Raw genomic sequence first — 13031 nt, 5'->3', positions numbered from 1 at the left:
GCTTTGGACCCTGCGCTTTAATAAAGGATTTTCCGGCTAAATTCGCGAGTTTGTCATTTAAATTAATATGTCTTGCGTTCAAATTCGACGGTTTTAGTGCTGTCAGATATATCTTGGGTTTATATTCCTTTTTCTAGCTTTCAAATCTATGAAGTTTTTGTTAGAATCTATGTATGTTTCATTCAAATTAATGAATAATGTGCTTCTTCCGCTATTTGGTCATTCGATTTGGCGCAACACGATTTCTGACATCGCAAAGGTGTACTTTTAGCATTCGAAGTCTTTTGTAGCATTCAAATTAGCACTTTGTGCACTTAAATGGATGGTCAATATACATATCTCGTTCATTACACACCTTTATAGCTCATTCTTTTTCTTTCAAGATTTTTTTTTCATGTGTATTTCATCATATTTTATTTTCTTGCATTTATACACTTCATAAACTTTTAGATTTATCTGATATTCATCATCCTTTAAATTTGATTGTTAAGAAGAAGAAAAACGACTTACATCTACGAACTTGATGGTCTTTTGTAAATTTTTATGTAAGGAAGTTGTTTGTCTTGTGTTTCATCATAAATTCATCACAATCTCATTATGGAGGAAGGGTACAATATTGTGACTGGGGTAGGTATTTATGCATTCCCACTTTCCCAGGGTATATATTAACATGTCCGTGCAGAAATGCCATATCCCTTGATTTCGCCCCTTCTTTACCTAATGTCTAACTACACCCAAACCCATATGCATTGTCCTCAAAATTAATAAATGGAATAACAGAAAAGACCATAATGGCAAATCATGCATTTAATTGCATTTTTTTTAAACTGTAAACGTGTGTAGCACTTCTTCCCCCTAATATTCCTAACTTGAATAAACATAATTCGAATACGAATGACAGGTGTTAAAGATACTATGTCCCTTTTGCAGCCAACATCAAATTATGTAGAACTTTGCAGGAATAATGAATATGTCATGTATGTCCTATCTGTGAAATTTAAACGTTAGCAATGTCCTAATATTCAAGTTATGCAAGGAAACCGTTTACTTGCTAGACTTAACTGTCAGACACTATTGAGTGACTGACTGGCTTTTTTTCATCTTTGGTAATAACATACATAAATTGAGCTGTAAAGGGTACATGAGCATTTGTCTACATCATTAACCCACTTCTTGTAATGGCCAAAATTAAACTGATTGAATCTTTGCGCAGCATATAACGTACAACCATTCGGTACAAGGGTCTTAAAAATCAGACTATTACTTACTGGCTCTATAGCTCCTATGTCGATTCGACAACTAATAGTCGTTGACATAGTTCCTTTAAAGGGAAGTCCACCCTAATATTTAGTTGCTTCATATAATAGGCACAGAAAAAGGAGAAAGAGATCAGTGAAAGTCAAGTTGAGGAAAATTTAAAGAAATTAAAAACGAAGAATGTTTAAAGGGATAGTTGAGTCCTGTTGCAGAGGGCGCTACACTAAATAATTTTTTTTTTTTTTGGGGGGGGGGGGGATAATGAAAAACTGAGAGTCATTTTTGAAAGAAAATACAATTTAAATGACAAAATCATATTTGTTTGATCAAAATCGGTTATGAGACGGCTGAAATATCCATAAATATAACGATTTCTAATACTTGTGTACCACCACAAATATTAGATAATTTGAAAAAGCCGTTGAAAAAACGAAATAGCGCATTTACGTCTTATTTCAGCCAATGCCAATGTTGGATTTTTTGTTGCCATTTTGTTGTTGGATATTTTACGCACAACCAGCCGGCCCGTGTGTTGTTATTTTTAATTAAATAATTAATTAACGGTCACCGTATTTTGGGGAAAGCGGAGCTGCATTGGTATGATCGTATTGGCTAAATTTAACACATTTTGGGGTCTAAAATTACCTTCATAGCAATTTTATGTTATAAAAGGTCACTAGAAATGTCAAAGATAGGAATAAGAGCAATAACCATGCACTTTGAAGGCATTTGCGGTCTGAAAACAGAACTCAACTATCCCTTTAAAGAAATTGCAATTAATCAATCAAACACAAATTTGCAACTTTGTGACAAAACTTTGGAGCCTTTGTTTTATGCTAAACATTAATTTACATTTTTCTTGCTGATGAAATAATAGATTTAGTTCGTACGAGTTCTGTAATAATGTACAGTTAACGTTCATTGAGTGTATTACTTTTATCAATTCATGATTTTGTTTCGTACAGACTACAGAGTAAAACGGTCCCCGACAAATGCGTACATCATGAACTTACCTATTGGGGTTTGAAATCAACGTTTACAAATTTAAGAGTTCATAACTTACGTATTTTCTTTTTTTTTTATGAACGCCAACGCAATCCCAAGACGGAGGAACTCCCTTATAAAGGAATGAACGACTGTGGCTATTACGTAACATGTTGATGCTCCAACCCGCAGGTCGGCAGCTTGGTTCTTCAAAAACTACCCGCATAAATTCGGCGCAGCCCATCAACAATAGTTGTTTTTGTTTATTGTTGCTGTTGTTATTGGTGTCAACAAAACACAATCTTACGCCTCTAAAGTCATCCCAACAACTTCACTCAGTATCAAAACTGTAGCTACTATTTTCTTGTACTATATATCAACTATATACATAATATATGAATTAATAGTGTGAAGAATGCAGGCGCGTACGCAGGATTTTTTTAGGGGGGTGCTCCCAACATAAAAAAAATCTTTTGTGTGCCCATGCCTTGAGCCATAATGCATGGCCGTCCAGAGGATTTTTTTTATGTTGGGGACCGGGATAAAATGCAATAAATTATTGAAAATTTATTGTATTTTCTGTTGTTTTTTTTATTTATGGAAACTGCCCCCTACCCTAGCCCCCGCTGCGTACAGTCATGGTTCAGTGACACAGCAATGGCCTCGTAACTGTAAGGCCCCAGGATCAAAACCGTGTCGATGTGCTATATCGGTGCCCTTTTGTGGGGCATTAATCCTCATTACTGTCATTTATGACTTAACGGCATAGGTCCCCTAGATGATAAGCATAGTAGCATACACATGCTTTAGCAGTCACGCAAAACACACATTGGCAAATTGTTATTCAATAACATCTGAGAATGTATACTATTATCTAGATCTATTATTTATTAATTATTTTAAAAATAATTCCATAAATTGGGGTAAAAAACAAATATTCCACCTTTATGAGCGACAGTGTATAAAAAAAATCAAAGGGGGAGGGTGGGAAGGGTTTCCTCCAAAACACACACATGAACAAAAGTTAAAGGGGGGGGGGGGGTTCAACCCCCCCCCCTTTGGTTTCTGTTGTTGTCCCTGTTATTGAAGAAAACACCACAACTATACCTCACCCATCTGGCCGTGCATTTTCCAACCAAAACATTTAATTCTTTTGAATATCAAAAATGTATTGCTATTCATGTATTGTATAAGTTTAATATATCATCTTATTGCAAATATGGTAATACAATTCGAATTTCTGTATATGTACCAAGCAATTTGCCAAGGTCGTTGGAAACCAAAAACAAAAGAATTCCAATTTTACTACCATGCATAATGTTTTACGTGTAATTTTACTTTGTCACTGATGTATACCTTGTAAAAGAAACTGCAATTCGGCTCTCGGGCCGCGAATGTTTTTTAATGAAATAAACCATTTTAAATAAATAAATAAATAGGTAACCTTAAAACATTGGGAAATTTTAAAGGTCAGATAGATTTCAAAAATTTCTATGTCTTTTGTACCCCATTCACAGTGGTTTTGAAATTTGTAGCGGCGTTGTAGCGGAGCGGCGACACCGCCATAACACCGCTACAAATGCATTCACAGTAGAAAAGTTATCCCGCTGCAGCAGCGGGATAAATATCATGTACCCATTCACGCTGCAGCGGGTGATTTTTATTACCTCCGTAACAAACACGTGTATGCATGGCTCATGACCCGCGAGTGACCCCGATATGACCGGAAATACTTCAGCACGGAAAAACGATGAGGCAAGCTTGCAAAAGGTAAACATGTCAAGTTGCTTTTTGTATCCTCGATCATATTACTTTTTAAAAAACTAGCATTTTTATTGCTTCCAGTCAGAATATTTTAATTTTTGAAGTGTGAAATATTTTTATTTGGATAATTATAATATCTACATAATAATAAAATCAATTTAAATCCACTGGTTACTTTATTTCTATTTCACTTTATGTTCCCCATTGCTGGAGAAAAGAGGTCAGTGATAGGTAAGTAAACAAATCACACGTGTTTGTCGCGGTGTTATAGCGGAGAGCCTTCACACTGAGTAAACACCGCGACAGCAGCGGGACTGTCCCGCTGCTGTAGCTAGGCGTGCCTAGCGATAGTTTGTGTCGGCGTTATCGCTAGGCGGTGTTATCCCGCGATAGTTTATAACGGGTCCGAGCCTTCACACTGAAGACAACACCGCGACAGCAGCGGGACAGTCCCGCTGCTGTCGCGGTGTTTGAGGCCACTGTGAATGGGGTATTATATGCCTAATTCGGATAGGGAAGAACAAATCAATAAAAAGACGTTGAATTAGAAGGCTTCCATATTTCGATAAATCACCGATTCATTGGGGAATTTCTGGATTCGTCTAATAAATATATTGAAAATCTCAAATTTAAGGAAAAACTAGGCATTCCTAGACATTTTGTAAAAGGGAAAAAAAATTGTCCGACCGGACAGATAACCCCGATTCATGTTGTCGTCTCCTAGATTTTGATCTCTTTGTAAAAAAATTATTCATTGACCCGAGACACCTGATACCAAACAGATGCAGGAGAAAAAAAATCTCCATGACCTGGCTAACGTACGTTTAAAGATACTATGTCTGTTTTGCAGCCAACATCAAATTCTGTAGAACTTTGCAGGAATTATGAATATGTCGTGTATGTCCTATCTGTGAAATTTAAACGTTAGAACTATCCTAGCATTCAAATTATGCAAGGAAACCCGTTTACTTTCTAGACTCCCCTGTCAGAAATTATTGAGTAACTGACTGACATCTTTTTTTTCTTTGGTAATAACATACATAAAATGAGCTGTAACAGGTACATAAGCATTTGTCTACATCCTAAACCCACTACTTGTAATGGCGAAAAATAAACTGATTGAATCTTTGTGCAGCACAAAACGTACGATCATTCGGTACAAGGGTCTGAAAATCAGACTATTACTTAGGTGGTTGCGATCACTTTTGTCGATTCGACAACTAATGGTCGTTATTTTCCCACAAAAAGCCATTTTCAAGCCCTTTCGAAAGTTCTAAATAAGTATTGTCTTTCAAATGCCGTTGGAATTTAACCTTTTCATTTTTTAGGCCTGCAAATGGGACATAGTCCCTTTAAATGACAGAATGACTTGCTTCAATAATAACAGAAAAATACGGGAGAATGAATAAAGCCGTCTGTTTATAATGGTATGAAGCGTAAATACTTCCAATTGAGACAACTTGGCGAGTTGAGATGGAATTTGATATGTCCTACGATGATCATTACCCCCAGGATTAGGCAGGTACCCATTCAATATGCATGGGTCGATAGGGTCGACATGTTCATTGTGTGTTTAATCTACAAAGCAGTCGAGCAAATTTAAACACCTTGTTCAAGGATATAAGCACCGAGCAAAAAAAGCTTTGACCACAGGGCTCCCTTAACTTATTAAACTATCATTTTGACTTCCTTTTCTTGTTTGATTAACAATTAAAGCAGTCAAGACAGATTTAAACACCTTGTTCAAGGATATAAGCACCGAGCAAAAATTGAATTCGGGACCTCGATCTCTATACAAGAGTCAAAAGCTTTGACCACAGGGCTCCCTTAACTTATTAAACTATCATTTTGACTTTCTTTCCTGTTTGATCAACAACGCAGTAACGACAGATTTAAACACCTTGTTTAAGAATAGAAGCACCGAGTAAAGAATGAAACCTGGACGTCTCGTAATTATGAGAGTCAAGAATTCCCACTATTTTGTTTTTCCTTACCTGTTTCTTGTGCGTGTGTTGAGAAGATCAGACTGACGACTACTAGCACCAGTCGCATCATCTTTGAAAACTTGTCAGGACCTCACTTGGTTCCAATTTGATTCAGGACGATAATGTTTCATCGGCCGTCTTCCCAGTGACCGATTACTCTTCTGATTTCAAGGTTTCACCCCTCGCCCTTATATCGGAAGATTTGTAGTTATACAATGCCCAGGTCTGTCGCTGTACCAGCACCCCTTCTGTTTTTCTTAGCCTGGGTTTTTAATTACCGGTTACGTATAGGAGAGCATTTAAGAAGAAGGTATATATGACGTCATACCCAAACTTGAAAGGTGGGTGGGCGAGGGGCGGGCTTTTAGTCCAATCATAGTCTATGGTCCAATAGGGCGAGAAAAGGTTTTTGAACTGGGCGTGCTCAAATCGTAAGCATATCCATGAGGAGATCACGGGATGGGGCAGGCAGTAAGCCTAATTTCTAGACCAGTTTTCCAAGGGCGGATAGTGCGATTCCAATCGAGAGTCGTCTAACGAAGTTTGCAAAAGAAATTTCGGGATATGAAATATTCAGTTATCTAAATACAAGGTATTTGTGTTAATTGCTTTCCTCCTACCCCACAAAAATTCGAAAGTCAGCTTATCTAAATGCTCATATACCCATCTTAGGACCGGTATGAGGGATGCCACATAAATGAATTTCGAATATACAAATAACATTTACAATTGTATTTTACCCATAATTGTTAAGTCTCTCTGCTTCAACCAACTCAACCATATCTTTATAATTTAAATTTGATTTTACTTCTAAGTTCAAGGAAAAAATTACCCCTATAATCTTTACAAGTTCCACTTTACGACCAAAGGATGTAATGTATAACTTTCCTTGAAGGGCGTCTCACAACACTACTTTTGTTTTATATGCGTTGTTTACCCGGGGTCCGGATATTTTTCTGAATTATCACCTCTGTTATATCACAAAGACATCGATCCCTGGGAAACACGCAGCGTGTCCACACACAAAACAATCTATCCCGAAACTCTATAACGAAACGTCGTATGAAGAATCATAGTATAAATTTCAAAGTGTCCACACACAAGAAACTTCATATAAATAATCATCGTATAAATTCAAGGATGTCCATAAACAGAAGAAAGTAATCCTGAAACTCTACAGTCTGGTCTCCTTTCGCTCGAGGTCACGTTAAGCCCCGCCCAGTTAGTTACACTAGTTATTGGTCGACATGCAGGTAGTATGTTTTTCCAAGGATGAAGGATTTCAGAAGCTCCCTTGTTTTTCAATTACTTTTTATGATCTTTGCATAACTAAACTCGTGTAAGATTGAAAAGAACAGGGTATTTTTTATTTTTCGCATCAGTCCCTTTCGTGTGGGCTTGAAAGGTCAAGGAGTTTTGAGTTGTTGAAAAGAATGCTGCCTTTATTTTTCTGAATTCATGTAATATTTTTATGAATAATTTGAATAGTTTTTTTTTCGTAATTCTAGCTCCGTTATGTGTATGCTATAATAAGCATGGATTTCTACTGTTACGTTGATTTCAAGTCCCTCTAACTTCCCCCCCCCCCCCCCCCGCTTTTTGTGTGTCCACAAACCTCACAATTCTTTAGACGTTAAAGCAATTCGGTATACTGGTCCTAAAACAAATACAACCTCGATGTTTTCAAATCCAAACTGATGTTTAAAAATACGTATACCATCATGATCACGATGATGTATTTAGTAATGCACTCCCGGATTACAACACACATTTATTTTATTCAGTGTGTCGGACTGTGTTAGTGTTGCTGGAGGGGGGGGGGGGGAGATGTGTCTTCATATAGGGTATTTAATGTTTTATATTTGAGTTGTACGCGCCCCTTCGTTACAATTTTCATATTATATGTTCAGATGCCTTCTGTTTTACAAGCCTTGTGCTCTTCCCGAAGGTGTCCTATCATTTACTACTTCGCCAATTTGTGTATTTACGACTGTTGTACAGTATGTGTGGTACATTGTTGGGTGGTAAATATATTTATATTTCATTCACGTAAATGTTTTGCAGTTGTTTATGTTTGAAATACCCATGTGATTTTATGTCTATTCCCTCTTTGTTATCCATTTTATCTGACTCCATGTGTGGTTTTTATTTATTTTTTCCAAAACACTTCTATTATTCCCACTCGATCTGAGACAAATGAAGAAGTCAACAATTTTGTATTTGTATGTGCGATTGACCATGGTCTTTATTGAGAGCTGATTACCATAAATTAACTCTTTTTCAATCAAACTGGTCAGCAAAGTAAATCTAATTAAAAAAAAAAAATAACAATGACTGTAACTCATACTTCGAGCAAATTATGTCGAGAGCGATCTGTAAGGGACCAATAGGGGGCCCGGCCGGGCGACAAAGTAATATCAATTGACTAGCCGTAACAATTCTTCCATTCGCCTGGCCATGCGAACGGGCTTCCCCCATCTCTTGCGGCTTTTTGCACAGACAAGAGGCATGGGTGAGCGTAGTCCAGGGTGAGCGTAGCCTCTTGTCGATGCCCTCGCGCTGTTGGAGTCGCTCGTCAGAATTTAGAGACTCCAACAGCGCGAGGGCATCGACAAGAGGCTAGGGTGAGCGAAGATGACTTCCCGCCGGAAACCCTGAGCGTTACACACGGCATAAGCCAGGCAATCTCAGCTTCAACGGACAGGGTCCCGCTCACCTCCCCCCCCCCCCCCCCACGTACCCCAACCGAAAACGTGATGAGCCCAAACGACTTCCCGCTAAGAACCTGGGCAATACTGATTGTATCCCCAGCTTACGGACAAGTCAGGCTCGTAAAATTGTATAAATACGGCAATAAAAACAGTCCTCTAAAAACACCAAATTTTGTCTCCCCTTCCTAACAGACCGCTTGCTCTAGTTTTACATTACCACAATCAATATATTTCTTATATAGGCGATTATAGGCGTCCAAATTCGCAAGAATGCCGCCAAACGAGATGTGACGCAACTCGCCGCCATATATATCGCATATCATAGTGCCTACAACATGCTTCCACGAATGTAAACTATCCTCGTAACATTAGAGTAGGGTCAGAGGCGGCCCTCCCGGGGGCAGGGGGGGGGCACAGTGCCCCCCCCCACTTTTTCAGATACCCCCAAAATGCCCCTTTTTACATACGAAAAGTGCCCCTTTTATTTTGTAAGAAGTGCCCCTTTTACATAGGAAAGGTGCCCCTTTTACTTTGACAAGTGCCCCTATTACTTAGTAAAAGTGCCCCTTTCCCCTTTTCACCTCTGACGAGTACCCTTTTAATTTTTGACACGTGCCCCTTTTCCTTCGACATGTTCCCATTTTCCTTTGCAATAAATGTTCAATAAATGACAACTTCCCCTTTTTTCCTTTGTAAGAAGTGCCCCTTCTCCTTTTAATAACTACCCCTTTTTTAAACTCGGATGAGCGCACCTTTCATTTTAACATGTGCCCCTCTTATTTTCTAATAAGTGCCCCTTTTCCTTATGATAAGTGCCCCCATTAAAAAGAGAGAGCTCCTTCCCCTTCTCATAACTTCCCCTTTCCCTTTCTAATAAGTGCCCCTTTTCCTTATGATAAGTGCCCCCATTAAAAAGAGAGAGCTCCTTCCCCTTCTCATAACTTCCCCTTCCCCTTCTCATAACTGCCCCTTTTAAACATCTGAACGGTGCCCCCTTTTCATTCAACAAATGCACATTTTCCTTTATTATAAGTGCCCCTTTTACATTTTCATAAGTGCCCCTTTTCATATCTGGTCAGTGCCCCTTTGCAACTCTGATAATTCCCCTTTTAATAATGATACGTGCCCCTTTTCCTTTCTAATAAGGGACCTATCCCCTTTTCACCTCTTATAAATGACCCTATTAAAATCTGATGGGTGCCCCTTTTCCGTCAACAAATGCCTATTTCCCATTTTCGTAAACGCCTCCTTTTCATCACTGGTGAGTGCCTCTTTTCAAATGAAAAAATGCCTCATTTTCACCTCTTATAATTATCCTTTGTACTTATACACGTGCTCCTTTTCTTTTCTAATAAGTGTCTTATCCCTTTCGATAATTGTCCCCTTTTCATGTTATCATTAAACGTGCCCCTTATTTAAAGCGACTAAGAGCAGTTTCCCTCAAAGTTCGCTCGCTGCGCTCGCTCGCATTTAAAGATTATATAATTATGTTACTTATCAAAGGTCTTTTCAGTCTTCCGTTGTGAGAATGTGCTTATAACCCCATCACGATTGGCTTTTTTCCTCTTTATAAGATGTAATTTTTCGCACTGCGACCTCACAGATCTTTAAAAATTTTCTCGCTCGCTTCGCTCGCTCGTAAATGCATGTTCAGACATCACACCCAACTGTAAAGTTTGATGCTTAAGCGATATCTTGTATGATGTATGAAGAGAAACAAATATTAAAATCATCCCTGATAATGTAATCACAATGTAGGGGTATATACCAATGTCTAAAAATTGTATATTTTCGCTTTGAGATTTCCCACTATAGGCGCCCTTTTTTCCAGAAAGTGCCCTTTTTTTGTTGGTGCCCCCCCCCCACTTTGAAAGTCACTCGGCCGCCCCTGAGTAGGGTAATCGTGCTGAGTCAACTGTTGAACGCAAGTTAAGCCATTATTAAACCAGCAACCCGATTACTATAATATGCACTATCATCCATGTACGGAAGTTCATACCTCAAATACGGAAGACGAAGAAGCAATAGAGAACATATAGTGGCATAAATATCATCTCCTAGTCATTAAGAAGATACAGTAACGCTACTATTGATACTTAATCATTACTACTGTACACGAGAAAAATAATACTGATTTACCATAGCCCCATTTAAACTTTATAACTCGATGTTAAGATCGACATAAAATCCAAAGCCAAAAAACACTAACGAAGCTATATCACTGGACGGGAAAGCGGGACACGGCGATTTAACGTTAGCTTAAAGGTAAAGACCAGTATTGGAAACGCCCCAATTTCAAAAAATGAAATGGAAGCTCTCATTACCAATCATGTGAAAGAATATATTTTGACTAATACATGATGATAAAAAATTTGCCGGGAAACTGCCTACTAATTCATATATTTGGTAAATTTGTTTCTCTCATGGTCTGTGAGAGATATAGGGTAGTCCCATATACATCTTTCTGTGTATAGTGCTTGTAACTTTACGAAGAATGGGCCAAATTTCTTATCATTTTGATGATTCCAGAACCTTGCAGATGCTAGATGCTAGATGATCAACTTTTTCTGATCGATTCCACAACGTTTCTTTCACAATGCAATCGCATGACCATAACTGGTCTTTACCTTTAACAAAGCTATGGAGAAAGAATCATATACAAGGGTGTCGATTTGTATCCGTGGTTGGGGGGATGATAGGTGACAAAATATTTTCGGCAATGGATCAAAGCAACCAAAGTGGTAGAAGCGTGTGGCAAGTTGCACCCGTCCCAAGCGCGTAGCCAGGATTTAATTTTAGGGGGCGGTAGTGAACACGCGAAGCGCAGTTCCTAGGGGTTGGGTGCAGGGAGGGGGAGTCCCCCCCCCCTCCCCCCCCCCCCCCGCACAAAGCGCGGAGGCTTTGACGTTTCACTAAATTATTAGAGAAAGAAGACGATTCGTTGGACCGTTCTCGACTCTTAATCCTTGTTTGAATCAAATTCCCCTTCCCCCGCGCGTAGCGCGGTAGCTCTGACGTTTCATTAGATTATTAAAGAAAGAAGACGATTCGATGTACCATTCTCGACTCTTAATCCTTGTTTGAATCAAGTTCCCCCTCCTCCGCGCGTAGCGTGGAAGCTCTGACGTTTCATTAGATTATTAAAGAAAGAAGACGATTCTATGTACCATTCTCGACTCTTAATCCTTGTCTGAATTTATTTATGCCCATTCCTGCGCGAAGCGCGGAAGCTTTCACATTTTATTACATTATTAGAGAAAGAAGACGATTTGTTGTATCGTGTCCTTCATGAATTCAGTTTCCCCCCTTCCGCGCAAAGCGCGGAAGCTTTAATGTTTCAATGAATTATTACTCTTAATCCTTGTCTGTATTCATTTTCGCCCATTCCGCGCGTAGCGCGGAAGCTTTCACGTTTCATTAAATTATTAGTAAAAGAAGACGATTAGTTGTATCGTGTACTTTGACGTTTCATTTGATTATTACTTTTAATCCACGTCTGAATTCAGTTGCCCCCTAACAGTTTTGCCCTGTTCGCTAAATTATTAGAGAAAGAAGACGATTCGTTGTACTGTTCTCTATATTAATCCTTGTCTGAATTCAGTTTCCCCACTGAAAATAAGTTGTGACATAATAATCTTTCTCCAAAAATGAAAAATGTTTTAGGAAATATCAGGAAATAAAATGAGTGAAAAAAATAAAATAGAGATACAATGACGTGAATTTTTAAAAGGGTGAACGGAAACAACATAACAACTAGTGACCTATTTTATAAGTCATACTTATGGTGGCCCTGAAGGGACATCGCGAATAGACTAAATCGTGAAAAATATGCGATAAAATTCACGATATCGTCAATTTCATCGTGAAAAGTTCACGATAAAGTTCATGATATCGTCAGTTTCGTGAATTTCTTCGTGAAAAATATGCGATAAAATTGACGATATCGTGAATTTTATCGAATATTTTTCACGATTTAGTCTATTCGCGATGTCCCTTCAGGGCCACATGTCCGAAATCTTTCTCCTTGTCTCCGATCTCATCACGAAATCGTCACAGAGTTTATTTATGTTTACACTGTCCAGGATTGTCTGATGTGCATTGCAGATTGCTACTTTTGCGCTTCGCGCTTAACATTTAGCTCGTTGCTTTTGATGCTGCGTCTTTGCATTTGGCGCACTGCATTTCTATGATGCTGTTGATTGAACAAATTGAATAAATTCATCAATTCCTGATGAAGCCGTATGAGCGAGAATTCAATTTATTCTTGTCTCATATACGGTTGTCTTATTTACTTCATATATATGTATGTATTATGAAAATGAGATAGCAA

General features: G+C 38.4%; 1 protein-coding gene across 1 annotated transcript in view; it reads right to left on the bottom strand.

The window, feature by feature from the left end:
* Nucleotides 1–6118, bottom strand: part of LOC115929142 — a 30314-nt gene extending 24196 nt beyond the window's left edge. The window contains exon 1 of the mRNA XM_030997456.1: nucleotides 6000–6118. Within this exon, the coding sequence (XP_030853316.1) occupies nucleotides 6000–6060 (61 nt within the window). The 5' untranslated portion in view covers nucleotides 6061–6118. The remainder of the gene's footprint in view (nucleotides 1–5999) is intronic.
* Between the last annotated feature and the right edge of the window lie 6913 nt (nucleotides 6119–13031).

The sequence above is a fragment of the Strongylocentrotus purpuratus genome, unplaced genomic scaffold, assembly GCF_000002235.5.
Source record: "Strongylocentrotus purpuratus isolate Spur 01 unplaced genomic scaffold, Spur_5.0 spur5_scaffold_4, whole genome shotgun sequence".
Taxonomy (NCBI): domain Eukaryota; kingdom Metazoa; phylum Echinodermata; class Echinoidea; order Camarodonta; family Strongylocentrotidae; genus Strongylocentrotus; species Strongylocentrotus purpuratus.
This window is presented reverse-complemented; position numbering and strand designations above follow the sequence as displayed.